General features: G+C 45.5%; 1 protein-coding gene across 6 annotated transcripts in view; it reads left to right on the top strand.

The window, feature by feature from the left end:
* Positions 1-21,018, top strand: part of LOC118513807 (protein abrupt-like) — a 104,815-nt gene that overhangs the window by 21,861 nt on the left and 61,936 nt on the right. For 5 of the 6 annotated variants that reach the window (XM_036060016.1, XM_036060014.1, XM_036060013.1 and 2 more), the window contains exons 3-7: positions 16,559-17,567; positions 18,071-18,186; positions 18,408-18,603; positions 18,696-19,028; positions 19,184-19,388. In XM_036060016.1, coding sequence (XP_035915909.1) covers positions 16,917-17,567; positions 18,071-18,186; positions 18,408-18,603; positions 18,696-19,028; positions 19,184-19,388 — 1,501 coding nt within the window. In that variant the 5' untranslated portion in view covers positions 16,559-16,916. The remainder of the gene's footprint in view (positions 1-16,558; positions 17,568-18,070; positions 18,187-18,407; positions 18,604-18,695; positions 19,029-19,183; positions 19,389-21,018) is intronic. The other variant, XM_036060012.1, reaches the window with a different exon arrangement.

Here is a 21,018-nt window from a genome sequence, read left to right as displayed (position 1 = left end):
CCCGTTCTTCTAACCTCAAACCGTGCTAATAATGCGCTCTTCTTCTTATTCTCCTTTCAGGTAAGGTTACTTCTCTTCTTGTGAATTCCCTATTCCTACAACGTATCTCGGTGTTTTGGGTTGCCGAAACGACTCATTGTAAGTACGCGGGTGGACGCATGAGCTACGTGTTTATTTAATTCCAAATTCGTACAACACACTGTTGCTGGTGCTGCTGCTACTCTTTGGCAAATAGCTTATCGAACATGCATACCAAATTGCTGCGGTTGGTTTTTTTCGATTGCGGAACTAAAAAACAAGAATTTATTATAATTCATTTATGGTTTTTTAGTTTCCTCTGACCTTGAGCTTTTGGTGGGTTTGGAAGGTATGGAGGATTATGGAATAAATTTGTCGTAAAGCAACACCTGTTCACCAGTGTTTCTCAGATCATTGCACAAGTGTTTCGATGATAGAAATTTGTGGTATGTGTTAAACTTTATTTTTTTCTTAATTCTTTTTATGTTTTTTTTCTTTGATTTTGTTCTTTAAAGCTTTCCCATTAGCTACATGTAACCTGAAATTTAATTACGCATTTTTCCTGTTTTAGTCCCGAAATTAAGTTCATTACTGCGACATCCTATAAGATGTGTCAGGCTATCAGGCCAGCAGCACTCTCTTAAAAACAACAAGATAGTAATGAAAACAAAATGGACAAAATTCAATTCAAACCACATCAGTCAATCCATAAAAGGGGACACAACCACCGACCGCCGATCGACGATAAGTGGTTTTTTGAAATTTGATTTTTGTGTAAAAATAACTACACCACCATCATCCATTTAAGGGCACTTTCTATCCACGAGAAACGGCCACACACACACACACGCTACCCTTAACATGATTCCTTTAAGAATAAAACCGAGCACGACTCATTACTGTGCTCTGAGAGGCAGCGGACCCATGGCTTTTAACCTCCATTTCGAGCCATCCTTTCCTTTTTATTTGATGCCGGACAGTGAGGTTCCTTTTTAGACTTCCTTTTCTCTTTGGAATGTTCCTCGGTGAAAGAAAGCAAGCGAGCCATTTAAGCACACTTTCTTCCATTAAAAGTCGTACGAACTGATGCCGATTCTGGTTTGTTGGCGCATGGATGTTATTATTACAATCAAACGTCGAAATCTTCTTTTAATGTGTTTTTCTCAAAGTTAAAGAAGCGCATAAAACTGCCGGACCTTCACAGGATCAGAATCGTGGGATGAAGAAATTTTGTCGCTTTCTTTCCCGCAGTCTACCGTTCCTAAAGGGACCGGTCGAAGCAAAACCGAACCTCGTCAGCTGATAAGGATGGCCTCAAATGTCCATCAAAACCAGAATGCGCCACAGCCAAAACACACATTCTCACCTCACATTAGCTGCTTAGATTTTTAACCATCCCACGCGGGTTTATTTCCCTCATCTTATTCAGCCTTCCCAAATGCGCATGACGCATTGCCCAAGTGATCGTACATCGTCTTGAAAAGGATACTGCATCCTTGTTCTCTTGCGCCAACGGAAAAGAGGAGAAGAGTGTTCTGAGACAGTTCTGGGGCGTTCTTTTTTACGACCACCACCACTCTCCCTCACACTCCCTCGAGTCACGCTACTTTCACCCAAAACTTCATGGGCACGGGGGTTTTTATTACCCATCATCCCGGTTTATCAGAACCACCGCCAGGACGAAAAAAAAACATCTTCATCCCTCCGCAAGCTCGCTTTGCCGGTATCTGGACACTGACTGAAGTCCAGTCCACCGAGGACTAGAGGAGGGGGGGGGGGAGGGAAAGTCAACAAAAAGGACGACGCTAGGCGACAAAGTCATAAAAGTGGACAACTACCATCACCGGTGATGCCGTGATGTGAATGCGTCTTACTTCACTTATCAGTAACGGTTTTGGAGATTTATTCTTTGCTTTCTCCTTCACTTCGTGTCTGCCTTTGAGCAATGTCAGAAGGATTCATTTTGTGAGATGAGACATTCTGAGGACCAATTCTACTGCTCCGCTTTGAACACCTCAATCGGATGCCTTTGAGTTTACTAAAAGCATTTAAGGCTAATTTACTGCAAAATAAAAATAATTCTAATGATGTGAGAACGGATCTCTTCCAAGCTAAAACGGTAACATCCCAACGATCGAAACCGTACATGTTACGACATTTCAAGACACACGAGAGGGAAAATTTATTTTTCACTCGTACTCAATTTTATTTGCCTCCATGCGATTGTTTTCCTATTCATCTCCCTTTATCACTGTGTACAGGCGAAGCACTGCGAAGCGACACGCCAGCGCGACACACATCCTTTCTTGGTCTCTGCGGATTCCGAACAAGGACCAGAAAAGGACCTTCCACCGAGAATTCATGCCGTGAGACACGAGCAACGGCACAAGGAAGGAGCAACGCTCCGAAGCTCGAGAAATGGCTCATAAAAATTATTACTTTTCGGCCATAAACCACTCAGTGCTGGTGATGGTGAGGGAAAACGCATGTACGAGATCACCAGCGAGCAAAAGGATATTTTCGGGTGCGTTTTGTCCGTATTCGATGGATGCAGTAGCAGCCGCAGCCGCAGCAAGAGAAAAACTCCGGTCCGGTTTGCGCCTGCTGGACCGTAATAAAATTATCTTTCCCTCCTATTTTTTTTTGCTATCCCAAAGCTCGGTGGAAAAGCTCGAAGGGAGTGAGGGTGAAGAAAAGAGGGGAGGGGGATTTTTTTTTGCACTGGGTGCCCCCATCGCAGGACGCCGCTGGTGACTGGTGACTGACTGACATAAAATTCCGCTGTCCCAGACAAATTGTCTCCTCTGCCAGTCTGTGGCGGCGGATTTTTGCTTTATGGTGCAAAAACCTTTTTGAACGATGATAAGGAAGAAGAGAGAGAGAGAGAGCGAAGGAAGGAAAAGAGGGAAAAAAGCGCGTTTGTGTGTGTCGGGTACATGGTGTGACGCTACGCGACCCTGTGGCCGGTGGGAAAATATTGATTTAAAACTTTTTAATACTTTTTCCATCAACCAAACACCATTTATTGGGGGGGTTAGGTTTTCTCTCTCTCTTTCTCTTTCTCTCTCTTTCTCCTGTAATTCTGTTGGTTTAAAGCCCCCAAAAGTTTAACCATACTAGATCCGTACTTTGGCTAAGCAACCGCCGTTGACCTCTCTCTCTCTCTCTCTTTCTCTCTCAATCTCTCTGGCTAGCCCGACGTGAAATACGGAGTAGCGAAAGGGGTTGTGCGTCATAGAGGAATGTCCTCCCCATAGGAAAAGGGCGAAAAGTCCACTTTTACAGCATCAGTGGCGTCGTGATTTATTATAGCGCCGTGGAAATGTACGAGCTGGAGACTGTTACTGATACGCTCGTTGCATACATGGTTAGAAATGGCCCCCTGTTTTTCGCCTCCATTCGATATTCATGCGACTGGTGATATGCACTAAGGATAATAAAAGCATTAGAAGCGAAAAGAAAATCGCGAGGATAGAGTAAACATTTTCTAATTTAATTAAATTGATTTTTGCTATGAAAAAAGTTGCAATCACTTTAATTTGAAATATTCGAGCACATATCAAGGAAAAGCTTAACCTCAATCAGACACTAGCATTCACACCCAACACCGGAAAAATAAACGAGCAATCCCCTTTATTACTACACCTTTACCAACCGATCACTGCACTTGAGTCCTCGTCTCAAAGCAAAGCGGACACGACATTCATCAGTCTGATACTGATACGCGACTGATAAGTACAGCATTCCAATCCAGGCTCCTAAAAAAAAGAACCAGCCGGTCCCCAAAATAACCCCAACACCATACAGGCCCATGAAAAAAAACAGCGGCAGAAGAAAAACAAACCCCGGAGGCTGTCGTTACGGCGGTTAGTCGGTGGTTTTGCGGTTCGCCAAACACACGCGCGCGCTAGGAAAAACCACGCAAATACTCACCGTGCTACGGAAAAAGAAAACTCCCCAAAACACCCACCGGTAGAAGAAAAAATCATGCAACAGGAAAGCAAAGAGAGAGGGTGAAAATCGTACGGGAGCAATGAGTGAGGGTACGGAAAACTGGAAGGAACAAAACAGAACGGAAAAACGATCTCGTTCGAGGAAAAGCGTGTATCGTGTGTAGTACCCGTAGTACGGTTGTCCCCTTAATTCTACCTTCTGCCGTGTGGGGGAAGCTGTGTGGGTTTGTGGGTGGGAGCAACACCGTCCGTGGTATCGCTTAAACGCGGCGTCGTTACCGTCGCCTTTTGACCAGATTACACACCTTCAACAGTGGGCCCTATCATACGATACCGTTTTTCTCCGAACCTGAACACACACACACACACAAACACCGGGGGGAAAAAGGCAAAGAAGCAGTTGATTCACCACGCAATTTTACGCGTCCACCGGCGTAAGGGAATTCCGATTCGCATCCGGATGATGCTCAAATCCGTGGGACGGCGTTGATGGGCGATGATGAGATGGCATCGATTCTCGGGGTGGAAAATCAGGGAAAACACATTTTTCCACACCGGTGTCTTAGCAGTCGGAAGCGAACGCGAACAAAAAAAATTTCGAGGGCCGGCCCATGCTCGAGTGGTAAACGTGGACGAGTCTCGGAATAAGCCAATAAAGACGACAATGCGAGATGCGTGGAAGGTGAGCAGATGAGCGTCTTCTCACTGGCGCCTTCCTGTGGCACTCACCCGAAACCGGTGGAAAACCCGACACCCTTATTAGCTTAGAGCCGGAGCAGGCGGTACCGGACGATTTTACGGTGCGAACGCGATGTGCTTATTTATGCTTGTTTATGACGAAATGAACCACTCAAAAACCCTGGCGATCCTTGCGGCGGGATGACAACGCCAGGTCTACAACCACAGTCGAGTGCCTGCGGGGTGGAATAACAAGCGTAGCCAGAACGATGCGGTTGGGATTGGTGATTTCGAAAGTCGATCCACTTGTCAAATCTGGAGGCTGGAACGGTTTTGAGGAACGGACGAGATTTTCTACTAGTGTTCTGTGGATGTTGATTACTACTAAGGTGTGCGTGTGTGCTTGTGTGTGTGAATGAGAGAGTGCGTTCTTTTTTATGATCCATTCAGCCAAACCAGACCTTCATGACTGGAATAAGTTTACTAAAATCAGTTCTGGATTTGGTTTGAGTCTTTATTCCGGTTGAATCTGTCTGTTACTGGCAAGAGTTTATTTGTACAGTGATGGACAAAATAATACGATTATGTTAAAACTGGTAACTATAACGCTAGTACAAGCATCCTCATTCCCTCTACTCACTTATTATTGAAAGCACACAGAGCTGCTTCTCACTTTTGTCTTACATTAGCGCATAAACCAAAGATCATAATTATACATTAAAAAAGCAATTGCTTGCCGCTCGCCACCTTTTACTACAGTGCTAAATGATTCTTTTACGAACTGATTGTTGCACGTCACAATTTTATTGTCAAATCAACTGTCCCAAACCAACTGAAAACCTGCGACCCCCCCATGATGCCACCCTGCAGCCAATCGTTTATATTTACTCACCAACGAATAAAGTCATACCCGGGGCGTGAGTGAGCACTCCGCTCGCTTGTGGCTTCTTCATTTTTTCCTCATTGCAATAATCTAACTCCTGTCCTCAGTACCTCTCGACCCTCCGTCTCTATCGCTGGCCCTTATCCGTCGCCGTAATATAATCGTTGTATCATTTATTTCGATTTTATTACATGCGTACTGCTCGTCGGCAGCCGGCCTTCCAGACCGAAGAAATGCTGTCCACGAAACCGCCCCGAGTGGGTGGTTTGGGGATGGATTTTGGGTAAATACCAGCCAAACTTTACTTCTCTCTCCTCCTTCTCTTTATCACTACCCTCGCTCCCCCTTGTCAGTTCAGCAACAGCGGGTTGAGTTTATTATTCTGTACCCTTTTTGTTTGTTGGTTGCTGCTGCTGCTGCTGCTGCTGTCGGGCTCACTTTTTTACGAAGTGTCCTCCCACCGAAGATGATGATCGGGCGTCGGGAAGTACTTGACAATGTGGCCCACCGTAACACCGGTACACCGACGGCACATGACAGTGACACCCTTCCTACCCGGGCCGGTTGAACGGATGGACGGTGTAACATTCTGCTGCTGCCGCATAAACGCAGATATCCCTGGAGGGGGGAAAAGGCGAGCGTGTGTCCGGATCCAAACCAACGCCCGCCGGCCTGGTTGGTTGTGTAATAAAACGCGAAATAAAATAAAACGTAATGTGTTGAAGTACGTACTAACAATCATGGCGAGGAGTGAAACAACTGCGAAGTCGTTTTGTGTTTTAGCGCGGCGGTTGGGATTGGGTCCTTTTCCCAACGAGAGCCTTTTTTTGCAGAACGATCAGACCAGCGAGTGGACACTTTGTGTGAAGAAGACGAAGAGAGAGAAGAAATAAACTGGCACTGTTTAAATTATACACTTTTGTGACACTTGGGGGATAAGGCTAAGGCGAACTGTCCAGCATAATTAGCTGGAGCAGGAGAAGAATTTCAAGAAAAATGACTTGGTTTCTGCAAGCTTCTCTTAAGGGATAACTTTTCATTTTTATAGTCGCAGCTATGTGCTCTTGGATTCACTTCGCTTGCGGAAATCCTGAAGTGGAAATAACAGTTCAACAAACATTTTGATCAGAGAAGATCAGGAGGAGAGATCAAGGAGAGGAGACATTGGCGCCGATTTCACACGGCAGAACCGGGGTTCAATTCCCATCCTGTTTTCCTCAAATAGGTTTGGTCGAAACTTACTGTCAAATTATTAAGATTTTACATCAAAAATATCACTGAGCAATTTGACAAGTAAATGAACCTAAAATGAACACTAATGAACACCATCTATCAATGCCCTCGGAACGATCGAATTCAAGAGCAGTTCTTCCTATCTCTTCTGCCACCTAAAGAGAGTCGGGAATGCATATCATTACGAACTTATAAATGTTTACCCAAACCGTAATCACTTATAAGAACGCTCTCAATTCCATTTCCCCCAAAGACCGCGAAGGTCACGGCACGCAAGTTCCCAATTATTTGTCCCCAACCGAAACAAAAAATGTGTCACATGAGCCGTAAGCATTAACCCAAACTCTACACCACATGGAGCACTACTGCCAGTGCCATCATGTGATGTTTAATTAAATAATTCCCATCGGAAAAAAAACGAAGCAAACTGCTCGCCCCCAAACGAATCGTGGGAAGGGGATGCACGCCACATCTGCACGCCACATTTTCTCAAGTGTTCGATTGCACGATTGCACATGAGGTATTACAGTCGTCATCTTTCCCTCACCAAGCCAAACCACCACCGCTTAAAAGCGCGTGTGGATTAACCGAACCTCAGAATATTGTTTTAAATTCGGTACCGCCGCGTGTCCTGCACCCGGACAACGGATGCTGGGCTGGGCCGGGTGAGATAAATCGTCTCCGCTCGCTCTGCCACTCTTGGTCTTGGTGGTGAAGATTCGCTTACCGCGGGAGCCAATAATAACAATAATCTTAAATCATCGCTGAGTGCTTAGCCGCGGCTGCTACAACATGTCTTCTCGCCCCCCATACACACCAGCCAACATGGACTTGCGGGGTGGCCCGCCAGATTCTATTATTAATTCCTACCGTCATAGAACGAACCCGCAACCCGTTTGAAGTACATTTACGCGCTTAATCGAGTGCTTGGTTGGTTGCCTTTTTTTCTTTCTCTCTCTCTCTCTGTCTCTGTCCGTCTCGTTTTGGTTACGCGGGTGCACGCATGGGCGTGTGATGAATTCGGAGGGTTTTTAATGGACCCGAGCTGGACGGGGATTGAGACGCTAATGCGTGGTTTGCTTTGTATTTAAATACATTTCAATAATAGTGCCAAGTAATCGAAACATTTCTCTGCCTTCTTTTGTGCCTTCCCTCAATTTCTCTTCTTTATCTCAGGACTTCTGATTCCGCTTGATTTATCTCACGGTACTGAGATTTTATGAGCCATGTACTTCTGCTTCGCTTATGATTATGTTCTTGCTCAGCGGTTTTTCTTTATCTATTTTATTCGTCAATCAATTGACTTTCTTGAAGCGCCCGCTTAATCTCCCTAGCTTATTGAACCTTAAGTACTTAAATTGAACCAATTCTTCCAGCTTCTAATTGATCGTGTGGAGCTGCATTAAGCGTCATTGCCCAAAAATCCTCCTTCCGTTTTCCAATAAATCTCGGGATCGGAGGGTTTTTTTTAAACAAATAATACATTCTGCTTCCATCAACGATTTCCTGTACTTGTGCTCTCGCCAGAAACGTAAACAACCATCGAATCGCACGATTAATCAAAACAAGTACAACATTTTGATCGGCCTCGATCAGCATCGGAATTGCGTGCAGCAGGGTTTCACTGGTTTAGCTTCACACTTGAAGAAAGACCTTAACGAAATGGCAGAGCGCGAAAAAAAAAACACTTACAGCTACAAGATATTCATTTCACAACACCGAATGTTTCGATGCATCGCGATCGCGTTTATTGCACTGGTGAGGGTGAATCTGATGGCTGCCTTCCCTGCAACGGTTGGCCTTTTTGACAGACCTGACTCGTCTGGGGGTTTTTGTCATCGGACAACCAATCCTTGAAGTGGTGTGTGTGTGTTTTATTGCACTCGCTAGATGCAACGGTCCAATCCTTAGCGCGGTGTTAGATAATTTTCCAAAATAACAAGCAAATAATCAAGCAACAAAAACCTACCAACAGCTGCCTTTCGGTCGGTCGTAAAACCGATTTCATGCTCACAAACTTTTACAGCGCGAATCAAATTCCGAGCTTCAGTCGCCGTGGCCGCGACCGTCGTAAAACAATTGGACGAAATAAAGGCTAATACAACAGCCAGCGTGCCTTAAAACGCTCCCAAGCGAAACGCTCGCTGCTGTGTACGGTACGAACTGTTTTACAATAATAATAATGAGCGAGGATCTGTGAAAACGGAACGCAAAAAGCGCGCATCTTACCCACCAACACACTCAATTTGGCATAAATTAGCGTTCGAGCATAAAAGATGTCCAATCGGACCGTGGTGGGCATTTCACGAACCAAAAGGGCCAAAAATCAAACGGTTTGTGTACTTTTTGACTGACCGGGCAATCATGTGGTGAATTAATCCGATCTTTCTTGCCTTTTTTTTTCGCATAGCTTTTTGTCAACGCGGGCCCATCTGACACAAGGCTCGGTTCAATAAAAACCGACATTTAATTAAAATAATCATTTTATTTATTATTCCACATTTTTGCCCCCCTTTTCCCGGGGTGCGAAGCACAACTTTTGCACTACGTATTTGAGTTTCTTCTGAAGGGTGAGGGGAGCAAAAAGTGGGCTCTCACCTTTCCCGTGCCGTATTTTCTCACCCGTCGGTTAAGGTTCGATGATTGGCCGAATGAAAAATAAATTTGATAAATGGTTGTAATATCGATTGTGCCGTGTAATTATTATCCCCATACCCCGAGTACGTGGCTTAATGAGTGGAGGTGGGAGGGAGGGGGGGGGGGTGATGAGGAAATCGTGGTGGAGGGAAAACCGTTTAAAAGCTATTGATCAAAATGGAAATTTTAAATCGATCAGCATAAGTGAAAAGTGGAGGTAAGGCGAGAAAAAAATGCTCACACACACGAGGAATTTAATAAATAACCGCATTAAATGCAATTGTTTTCAATTGTTCTGGAGTATGTTTTCTTTTTTTTTCATATTTCCGATTGGTGCGTTTTTTTCTTTCTTTCTCTTCTGCTCCATTTTGCAACCACTCACGGGATCGTTTTTTTTTTTGCTGTTGTGTCCTGTAATGAGTGGAAAAGCAATTGTGTTTATTTTTTTCTGTGTGTGCTGTTGCCTTGGCATGATCACAACAATAACAACACTGGATACCTCCAACCCGCCACCTTAAACCACCAACAAAATCCCACCAGCGATGAAGTGATAATCGCATATATTCGCTAACCATGAGAAGTACAACGTGGTGGTTTTTTGCCATAAAGGCAAATAAATTGGTAGACAACAACAACAACAACAACAGCAAAAAACACACACACACAGAGCAGAAACTTTCAATAATGCACCCCCTGTGCAAGTGAGGGGTAGAAATTAATTTCAATATTGAAACGATTGTATGGTTTATTGAATCGAATAATGGAATCCTGCGGCGTGATATTGATGTGCGTCATGTTGAGGTTCATCCAGTGTGCTGGGTGGCTTTTTTTTCTGCTGGTCCGTGTATCACCATTCCTTTATGGTGAGTGATGATTTACCATTTCATCATCCCATCATGTGCACACACACACACGCACGCACACACCATTTCCCAAACAAAAACGTTGAGGTCACACAATTTAAATTCCTTTTCACACCGATCACCCGGGTTTAAAACGATGCTTTTATATGGGCGTGTGTATGGTGTGGAGTTGACGGGTTGAATCTGGATTGACAGCGATATGGACCTGTTGCTGGAAGTGATCGGTCGCTGTTTTATATTCTTTAAAGACAATGAATTTATTAATGAGTTTGTTAATTCAAATACATTTTTGATTAAATCGAATAAATGGTAAAGTAACAATTAAAGTAACTAAAAGTAACTAAGTACAATCAATTTCTTTGCTTTTCTTTGGGTCTATTTCTGATCTGGCATTTCGGGCTTCCTTGATTTGATTCTATTCGTAGCTGAATTGTCAGTCCTCCGCACAAAGAGAAGGTCTGCATTGGATTCAATACCCGCTCCTGCTGGGTATCCTGATAGACGCCATAGATCTTCATACCTCAACTCGTAGAATAGGTCCAGATCTCTTAGACATTTCACAAGATTTTCGATTTAGATTATATTGTGTATGAAGTATTTGCTCGATGACTTAAATTGGGAAAGAAATAAATAATTAGCTTCCAGGAGCTTCCAACAAACTCTCACATTCCTCCAAAGTGCAGGGGAAAGTGTGAACGATATGAACGTTATCAACCATTACCACTTCACTCTATTAACGGTGCTCGGTAAACTCCTTACTAAACATTTCCACTACTCCAATATCGTAGAGGAAAATAATTTAAAATAACACTTTCCTTTGTAAAGGAAACGTGATAGAAACTGAGAGAAGAAAATAAAGCTTTCTTCAAATAAAAATCACCCATTGCTTCTCATAAATTTGGGCTCTTTTCCTGCCCAAAAAACCACACTGGTCTTGTGCTCTCCGAAGCATGAGCTATACCTCATTATCTAGCTGATACGTGCTTCGTGTGCGATCGTGTCCAGGTAGCGTATTAGATGTGAAAGTGATTTGCTGATTGTTTTTTGTTTCGTTTCCCGTCACCTTCCATCCATATTCAGCTGCTCGGTTAGCTAACTGCAAGCGCAATGGTGACGATTTCTTTCCTCTCTCTGCCTTCAGTACACACTTCAACAAAGATGGACACTAACTGCGTCTTTTCGGCGGTGTCTACATCGAACCTTCAAGATTCAAATGGTCCCCTGCAGTGCTTCAGCGATACAATCTAAGCGCTCTCGTGGAACTGACGTGCTGATTACACGCGTTTTACAAATGGCCGGTCCTCATGAAAGGGTTCCAGCAGCATCAGTGATTGCACTCGCTGTGTGATGAGTGTCATTTGATTTTACTTTCAAAGGAAGTTTCACGTAAGCCGCGTTTGCAAATACTGCCTTCAACTTCATGCTTGTTATCGGGCGGTTGCTCCAATCCGGCCAGCCTGCATGACTCCATTTTGGTGGAGTACACCGTTGCTTAGATGCATTCCGGCTTTGCTGGTGGTTCAATTAATTTAAGCCACAGCCAAATGACATGTGACGTGAGCAGATGACGAAAATCACATCCCAACTGAGCGAAACGGAGTGTTGGCTTGAACAGGTGCTACTTGTGTGTGTGAGTTTGTGGTTGAATAGAAACCCTCACGAAAACCTCGGACTCGTTTTTGGGCAACTTTCACGAGGGGTTTTTGTCCGTCTGTTTGGCGCTTTTCTTCGCCATTGACTTCACGCTGCGATGCGATTGCGCGATTCACTGCGTTGCATACGCGAGAGGATCGGCCCGTCGATGCTGCTGCTTTCATGGAGGATGAATTTAATTACTTTTTGTTTAGAAAAATCGGCTTCCATTTCCTTTCGCTTGCTATTGGAGCTTACATTGAGCCACTTCTCATTTCCGTTTTTTGCGATTTTCGTTTGGAAGTGAAATTGTTTGATTTACTGTTGTGGAACCTTGCGTAGCTATTTTCGTACGTTTGCTCTTACGCAGCGCAATCAAAGCAATAAATCTTAACTGACGTCTTAAAATTGTCATCAACTAGCGAGACGTCCTAGCAACTATTCCAACGGTTTGGCCCACTCGTTCGCTCATCTGATGGAAATTCAATTTTCATTATTTATTTCGAAACCCGCCTTGGCCGAAAGAATGCAAAACTAATCCAAACAAGACACTTGGGGCGCAAGGCAAAGAGAGAGAGGGAGAGAGAGAGCGAGAGATCACCATTCTTTCCCTTTTTTTCCACGCCTATCTATTCGCCAAGTTGCGATTTTTCACCCATGCTTCCCATACACACGGCACAGAAAATGGACACCATATGATGGAATGGAAACATTCCACATCGTACTCGGCCCCAAAGAACGGGCGTTTTATTTTTAAGCACAGCGCACATACATTTTATCCGATTACCACGTCAAATTGCGATGATATGGTGTGTGAGAATTTTTTCGGCAGTCCGGGCACACACCGCTCGATCGCTCGCTCGCATCCGGAAGATCACGGACCGACCTCAAAGTGCTGTGCTCAATCGGCTCAATCGGCGGACGGAAGAATTTAGCGCGAATTGGATAATGCCTCGGGAGGACTGCTGGAACTTCTTTGGCGCGTCGGCGTTGTCATGCATGTGCGCAACTTGCGCGCAGCTTACGTACCAAGTGTCACGTACCAAGGCGGCCTGTTTTCCATTAGCCGATGAGCCGGGAGAAGAAAACAAACGGCATACTTTGATCGGAATCTATGCTGGTGCTATGATGATGCTGCCTACTGATCTCATGATCTGTCGTTATGGGAAAAAAAGTGAACTGCGAGAGCTGCCTAGATGGAAAGCAGCTGTTAAATGTGATCTCCGCTTTCCTTGATTCTTTCTAGTTGAATTTTGGACATTCTTTTATTGTATGCTGAAATAGAACCAGGAAAGACATCAAATCCCATCCGGATCATTCCCTCATAGCAAGGACAAACTATCAGACTTCGTATAAGATTTCGGGATCTCCAATCCGTTCCAGCATGATTTCCAACCGATCTCCTTTCGACTTTATGGAACATCTAAATATCTGATCCGCATTGACTACGAAGGAGCATTGACGTCCTCCGATAACAATGTCCAGATCTTGTCTCCTAAGAAGACTTCCTTATGTATGTTACTGATGAGGCTACTATCCGAACGTATGCTCACATTTGCTTCCCAATCGGGATCTGCCATTTGCCTCAATAGATCGATAATGTCGATATACTCCGCGAAGTCAAGGTGTTGGTGAATTCGTATGAGTAGTCCTTCCGACAAGAATTTTAATTCCACGAACTCTTGTTCAAATTATCTTCTACGTCTCGTTACCCATTTCCAAGAACAAACCATTACACCATCTTCCACGATGCAATTCTTACATCCCAACAGCCAGCCCGATAAAGAATCGGCGATGAAATTCGTAATTGCATTTTCCGCCTTCATCGCTCCATGTTCACTTACGTCACGTGGTCGTGCATGCACTCGTACGGCCTCCTGCACAAACTACCCATGGCTTAATAATGCCTTCCCCAACTACCCCAACATGTGCATGTCTTTACAATGTGTGTGTGTGTATGTGTGTTGCACTAAGCTACCGTTATTACCAGTAATATGCCGCGATTAAGCGTTATTTTCTCTAACAGCGAAAACGGCCCGTATGAATCATTTAAATATTTAATCTTAATTGCCATTATCATGACTATTCATTGGTTGGCATCGGGCGTGCATCGGCCGGCAGGCTGATGGCGAGCCGGGTTTTTCATTCGGTCTACCGTTTCGTGCAGCGTGTATTAGGGCATTAGGTAGGCTGATGATGTGTCGCACGTCGGTCGGTGATGCCCTTGGTGGCCGGGCGCAGGGTAAAAGGGCATGAATTTATGATTGCAACCGTGCAAACGGGCTGGGCTTGTTAAACCTAATCCCAGCCAAGGTTTATCCAGTCCATCTATCCGTTCTTTCGGCGATGGTCCCGGTTAGCAGCAGCAGCAGCAATTGGGTTTGTGAATGTCCGCAAAAAAAAAAGGCAACAACTCCCCGTAACCGTAACAGCTCTCTAAACAACAAAACCGGACCGGAATCAAGTGCGTTCGTTTGCAGCAAACAATTCGAGAAGTCGTTCATCATCGGGCGGAGATGGTTGCGGATCATCTTCGTCGGGGACGGTTTAGAAATTGCAAACCCCTCGTTTACTGGGGAGAGGGGGGCGGTCTTGGCAGAGGACAAACACCACGCTCGGTAACAAGACCTCGTAAATAAAAGCCACGCCAAGACAAATAAAAAGAAAGTCGTCTAACGAGACCGAAAAACCCACAGGCCCCATATAACCCCGCGGGCCCCCAAGAGGGGGACCAGCCGCATTTGAAGCTATTTGAAATGATTAACTGCAATTTAGCGATCACCGTCATCCGTACCGCCGTACGTGGAGGTCAACCCTGTGGAGGGCCTGTGTTTTCGCGAATCGGTTTGCCCTTCCTCGCTGTTTATTTATGAGTACGGCATGCAAATTGTTGTGTACATGCCCATGCCTTTTTTCTGCATTCATTCGTCCGGACAGCTCCGATGCCGGGGGCTTCCTGCCCCGGACCGGTGTGGACTGCCCGGCACCGAGAGTTAATGTCGATGATGATGATGATGATGATGTGGGTCATGTCGGTTGGAATGATTATCTGCTCTGTTTTGCCGTGATAAGAAGTGGTGTACAATTGGACAAATGTATCGCTCATAAATATCTCTATTAAGATGGATAACCGAGTAGAGCACAATTTGTGTGAAAGGGCTTCGATTGCATTGGTTGGCTGTTTATTTTTCCCAAGGAAAGGCACATGATGCACATTTGCACTATTTATTACGCTCCCTCAAAAATCGTTAACCTGTCTGCAGCGAGCATTTCATCGGAACGAACCACTACCATTACCAGTTACTTCCACCACACAGTTCTTTGCTAGTAAAGGTGGAGGCAAACGTTCAAACGTTCAAATTAATGGCCGTTGTTGTGATTTAGGAGAAGCGTACGCACACTACTCCCCAACAACCCAAAACAAAAAAATGCTCCCCTTTTTTGTCCGATCTCCCCTACAATAAAAATGGGAGAAACGTAGTACGTACTCCCTTTTGCACATCACACAAATACTCGCCCAAAAGGACGCTTGCACACGATTAATTTCATCTACAGTGCACGCCATCATCGTCCCCCAAAAACTGCTGCTCGTCCATCCTCGTGCTGCCAGTGTGTTCGTGAGCAAATGTTTTTGTTTTGACGGCAAAACAATGGTGGGTGGGGATGGGAGGTAGAACAAAAAGACGACTTGCAAGTTGCAGTTTTGGGTGAGAGATCATCAGCTTCGGTTCGGCACAACGGGTTGCCTGCTCGAGAGCGTAATGCGAACCGAGGACGTGCAAGAGAGCAACGTCTGCCGGTGCAGAAACTTTCCAACGCTTTTCTTTCCTTGAATGCGACTGCATTCACCTATACCATGGCGCATCCTAGCAGATGACATAATGGGAATGGAGTGGGGGGTTTGTATGTTTTTTCGGTGTGGCCTAGTCTGAACCGGAGTCTACGGGGAAAACAGCAACCGAGCCGAATACGACATAACCATTAACCATCACAAAACACAATTCAGTTGGGGTGGGCTAGAGGTGGTTAAGTTTGGCACTGCCATGGACCAATCTTGCAAATCCTATTTTGGCAAACGAACGATCCAGCTTTTTGGAGGTTGGTGTTGGGAAATAGCTGGAAACATTCGAAAAAGGGGAAAAAATCGCAATCTAGTGAGTTACCAACGGGTTGGATCGTATGCCGTGTTGGTGGAGTCAAAGAGCGCTGGAGCCACAAAACTAGCGCCTGCGTTGTTTTTCCCTTGGTCAAAAACCTAGAAATGTTCGTCCAAATTTAGTTACGGGATATCGAGAGCGCAAAACTATTCTAATTATCTAATGGGTTTTTGAGTTGCAGCTAACACTCATTTGAGATTTATTTTTTCTGTAGTGAGGATGATTTAACTTGAACTTCAAGAGTAGAAAATGAAAAAGAATGATCGGATTGCGAATCAAAACGAGGATTCAATAAAAAAAACGGCCGTTACAAAAATAAATTTCAAAAATAACATTTCGGCCAGCGAATTATACTCACCACATCGTAGTAGCCCTCTATCTGTCAAAACACATACAACTAACTTTTTCAGTGGAGCTTCCAGCATCTTCAGATCAATTATCGTAATTGTAGCCACTTCAGGTGCACTAACATCTCTTTCTGTTTTCCTTTTTATTCTCTTCCAGAATCCGTCCCTACCCGACTTGCAACCGAAAGCATCCATTGGAAGGACTCTTTTGAGCCTTCGCGACGGCATGATGGTACTGATGGCCTGCGAGACTTCAACTCCCTAGGCGAACGAGCTGCAGCAGATCATGCTACTTCTCTACACTCATCTCACCTGCTACGCGTAATTTACACTGTAGTGCATCAAAGTGTACGGGAAAATCCTCTCACGGGGAGTCAGCTTTTGTTTCTTTTTTTCTTAATTTTCCTCGCCCCTGTTCGGTTTCGGATCCGCGCATTACATTGAACCGAGGTACGATTAATACCCAGCAACCGAGCGACAGTAGCGGTAAAGCAAAGGCTCGATCGATGCATTGAATGACGACAGCAACCGTCGTAGCCCAGCAGAGTGAGAACTTTGGACGGTTCCCTGCAGCAAGCTGCAACAGCAGCGCCGGCACCACGGCTTCGACCGTCGCAGCACCCGGGACGCAGCTCAGGATGAACGACACGCACCAACCGCAACCGTTGCACACGAACGATACTAGCCCCCGCGACCAAAACACCAACGGCACGACCAGCACGGGCGGCGGACTGGCCGTGGCCAACCTAGCGCTGCACGGTGGCGCCCCGGGCCCCCTCAACGCTAACTCGAACGGCAGCACCACCAGCAACGGTTCCGGCGCGAACAACAATAACAACAACAACAACGGTACCAGCAAAAGCCGCGCCATGTCGCTGAGCGACGGCAAAATCGATCACCTGCTGCGGGATCAGCAGCGCGAACAGCAACGAGAGCAGCATCAGTCGTCGCACCATCAGCAATCCTCACAGCAGCAACACCACCAACAGCATCCACTGCAGAACCGGCTGCGCGGTGTATCGCCCACACCCTCGGAACAGCAGTACGCCCTCAAATGGAACGACTTCCAGTCGTCGATCCTGTCCTCCTTCCGGCATCTGCGCGACGAGGAAGACTTCGTCGATGTGACCATTGCCTGCGATTCGCGATCCTTCACGGCACACAAGGTATGTCCAAAAACAAACTCCAAAGAAAGCTGTCGAAGTCGTCGTTCATTCGAATGGCGCCACGTGATACAATCCATCCTCACCATAAATCATTACTACCAACTCCCAGTGGAGCAATCCGTCGCGTACGCGTACAAAACTTTACATCTTCATTACATTTCGCATTCCGGAAACGGATAATTCTCTACCTTTGTAATTAAACCTCACACTTACGCCCAGGCGCCTATCATTAGGGAAATCCTATGCCGGACAACGCTCGGCAGCACAGCGCTAGTGACGAATTAAATCGAAATTAGCATAAAATTCTGGCAAATGAATATCGTCACCGTAATGGAAAGAGGTAGCAACAGCATTAACTAGCCAGCTCGAACTACTTAGCCCGTGGAAAAACGAACACCCGGAAAAGTTGAACCAACGTACCCCTTGCAGAGTAGTGTGGAAAGGCAAATCCCATTAATCTCTTCCTCTTTCGCTCGCTCTCTCTCTCTCTCCTTCTCGTTTAGGTGGTGCTAAGCGCGTGTAGTCCCTACTTTCGCAAGCTACTGAAAGCAAATCCCTGCGAGCACCCGATTGTCATCCTGCGTGACGTACGCTCGGAGGATATCGAAAATTTGCTGCGGTAAGTGTGTAAAACTAGCGCAAAAAAAGTCCCTTCACCGAAAAACATGGTACGACCGGGACACTCCGGCCGAGATTTACGGTGTTTACAGAAGGGTTCCGCATCGCCCCACATGCGGAAGGGCGATGACAACAACACAACTACGATACTAATTAATCCTCTCGTCTGTGTCTCTCGCATCTCAATCCCACCTCCCCCCAACCAATCACGCACGGTCGCAGATTTATGTACAACGGTGAGGTACACATCGGCCAGGATCAATTAAGCGATTTCCTCAAAACGGCCCAGTTGCTGCAAGTGCGCGGTCTGGCAGATGTTACAACCGGCAACCCGACCGGCGGACGAACGTCGGCCAACTCGTCCATGCTGAACTCATCATTATCGACACCTGCCGTTCAGGAACTGAAGGCATCACCCGTAATACCAAACTTTTCTCTCTCTCTCTTTCTCGCTTGGTATCTCTCTCTCTTTCTAACTCTGTGTTCTATCTTTTTCCGCACGCCTTGTAGACCTCCACCTCGTTACCATGGGAGCTGCCGGATGACAACAATCCAGCGCCACCGCCCCAGAAGCGTACCAAGAGCTCGGAGCTGTACCGCAAACAGCACGGACTCAGCCCGGACGACCCGATCCCGCTCGATCTGCTGCCGATTGGGCAGCATCCGCTAACGCGCGAGCGCGATCGCTCCAAGGACAAGAGCAAGGACCATCACCATCGCGGTTCCTCCGAACACGACCTGCACCATCACCACCATCATCGCGAGCGGGACCGAAGCCTGGAGCTGCGCGAATCCCTGCTCGGCCAAGCGCTTGAAGGAGGACCCACACTAACCGTACCTTCGGTAAGTGACCACTGACTCCATTCCCATCTCCCAATCCCATCACCCAGTGTTCCACCGCGTTACCGTTCCCCTTTCCTGCCGGATGCCTCGAAGAATGGGCGAGGATCCTTTGCCAAAATGTCTCGCTCCAGTTCGAACCTCTCTACTCCATCCAGAAACATCCCGATCTGCTTTCGCTCCAGGCCGCGGCCAGTGGTGAAGATTCGAACAGCAGCGATACCGCTGCCTCCGACCATGGTGACGATATCGAGGGTCTGAATGGCAATATCGAACACACCCGACCGTCGTTCCCGTTCCTAGGTTTGCAGGGCATCCCCGGACTAATACCGGGACCGTCCGGCATGCACGGTGACAACTTCGGTGAGTACCAGATTTCCAAGGTTTATTTTCTATCTCTATCTCTCTATCTCTCTCTTGTCACCGTCTTTTCCCTACCCTATATGACACACTCTCTTTATCATCTTTTACGCGTTTACTCGACTGTTCGTTTTTATTGGTTCCATCGAATTCGAGAGTATCCAGCGAACTTACAATTTCCCGTAATCTTATTAAAACTACTACTAATAACTGTACTACTTACTTTAATTTACTGCCAGTTCGGTAGCTCTCAGCGGCTCTTCGTGTGCTAAGCTGAGAATAATACTGAACCTCACCTTGTACTGTACAGCAAATCTTACGCTTGAGACCTAACTCTTTTCTTATGGTTTTTACTAGAGAGTGTTCTAGTGTTTGAATATTGGTTGTGTTACGTTCTGTTTTGATTCCTACAATTGGTATTTGGTAGTTTTCTTCAGTTTATTATCTATTTTCTTTTCCTACCACATTTGTTTGTGTGTGCGTGTGTTTTCTGATTGGTTTTGTTTGATGATTTGATAATAATTAACCCTTCATAATGTTAAAACCATAAGTCTTTTAAATTATTTTATTGATACTTAGTACGTAACATTGGTCGTTTTATATACTTTTCAAAATCGCAACGGAACTGTTGCATCGAAATAGATTTTCCTAGTGTGTTATTTAGTTTTTTTCTCCATAAAAAAGTGTGCTAAAGTAAAGAAGAGATAAGGCATGAATAGAGTGTAATCGCATTGGAAGACTTCATGAGCTTGTAACTATCTGAACTGCGTGGAAAACCCCAAATTATTTAAAAATATCATTATCATACTTGCTGTAAAACTAAATCTTCCATTTATATGAACAAATAGCGGAAATTATCGCTCAATTTGATGGCGCCGGAAAGTTTAACAACAACACACCTCGTGAAAGTTATGGTGTACACTCTCGTACACTTTTATGCCAGAATGGACAATGAGTTTGTACCGGGGTTTTTTTCCCTTAAAACATCTCATCCCTTTCGCAGGATATTAGATAGCGAAACGGAAGTGATACAACAACCAACAAAAAAAGGATTCAACCAACACGCCCCAGCAGATGTGTCCCAACACTTGCATACGTGTGTGTGTGTGTGTGTATGTCCGAATTTTGTGGCCAACGTAGTGTACTTTTAAAAAAAAATCCGGCGCCAAAGAGTGCAAAAACAAACAAACAAGCACACGCATATCCCAAATTCGGCCACCATGTTTATAGTGTGGAGAGAGAAGAGAAAAAAAACCTCCTCCCGAAGACAGCTGCTACCGGGTTGTTGCGGCCGGTGGTCCTTTCGGGGTGCAAAGTTCATAAGAAATTCTAAAGAAAATGGAGATAAGAAAAACATTCAATCGAAAATGCTTGTGCCGAAAGCAGGCGGCGACCAGCGAGGCGTCCTTTTACCCCGTTGGAGTACCGAGCGTTTTTTTTCTCTTTCTGTGTTGTTGCTTGGGACATCCTCCTCAGTATCGTCAATCCTTTCCGGAGTGTTTTTCCGTTCTTTACCGGAAAGGGGAAAAAGGAGGCGAAAAATCAAGTGAAAAATCTTTCCCTTTTTCATTCAGCTCATTGCTCTTCGGCAGGGATAGCGATACCGATAACCGTGGGGCTGGTGCTGGGCCGT

This window comes from Anopheles stephensi, chromosome 3 (genome assembly GCF_013141755.1).
Source record: "Anopheles stephensi strain Indian chromosome 3, UCI_ANSTEP_V1.0, whole genome shotgun sequence".
Lineage (NCBI taxonomy): Eukaryota > Metazoa > Arthropoda > Insecta > Diptera > Culicidae > Anopheles > Anopheles stephensi.
The sequence above is the reverse complement of the archived record's forward strand: the minus strand, read 5'-3'. Positions and strand labels throughout refer to the sequence as shown.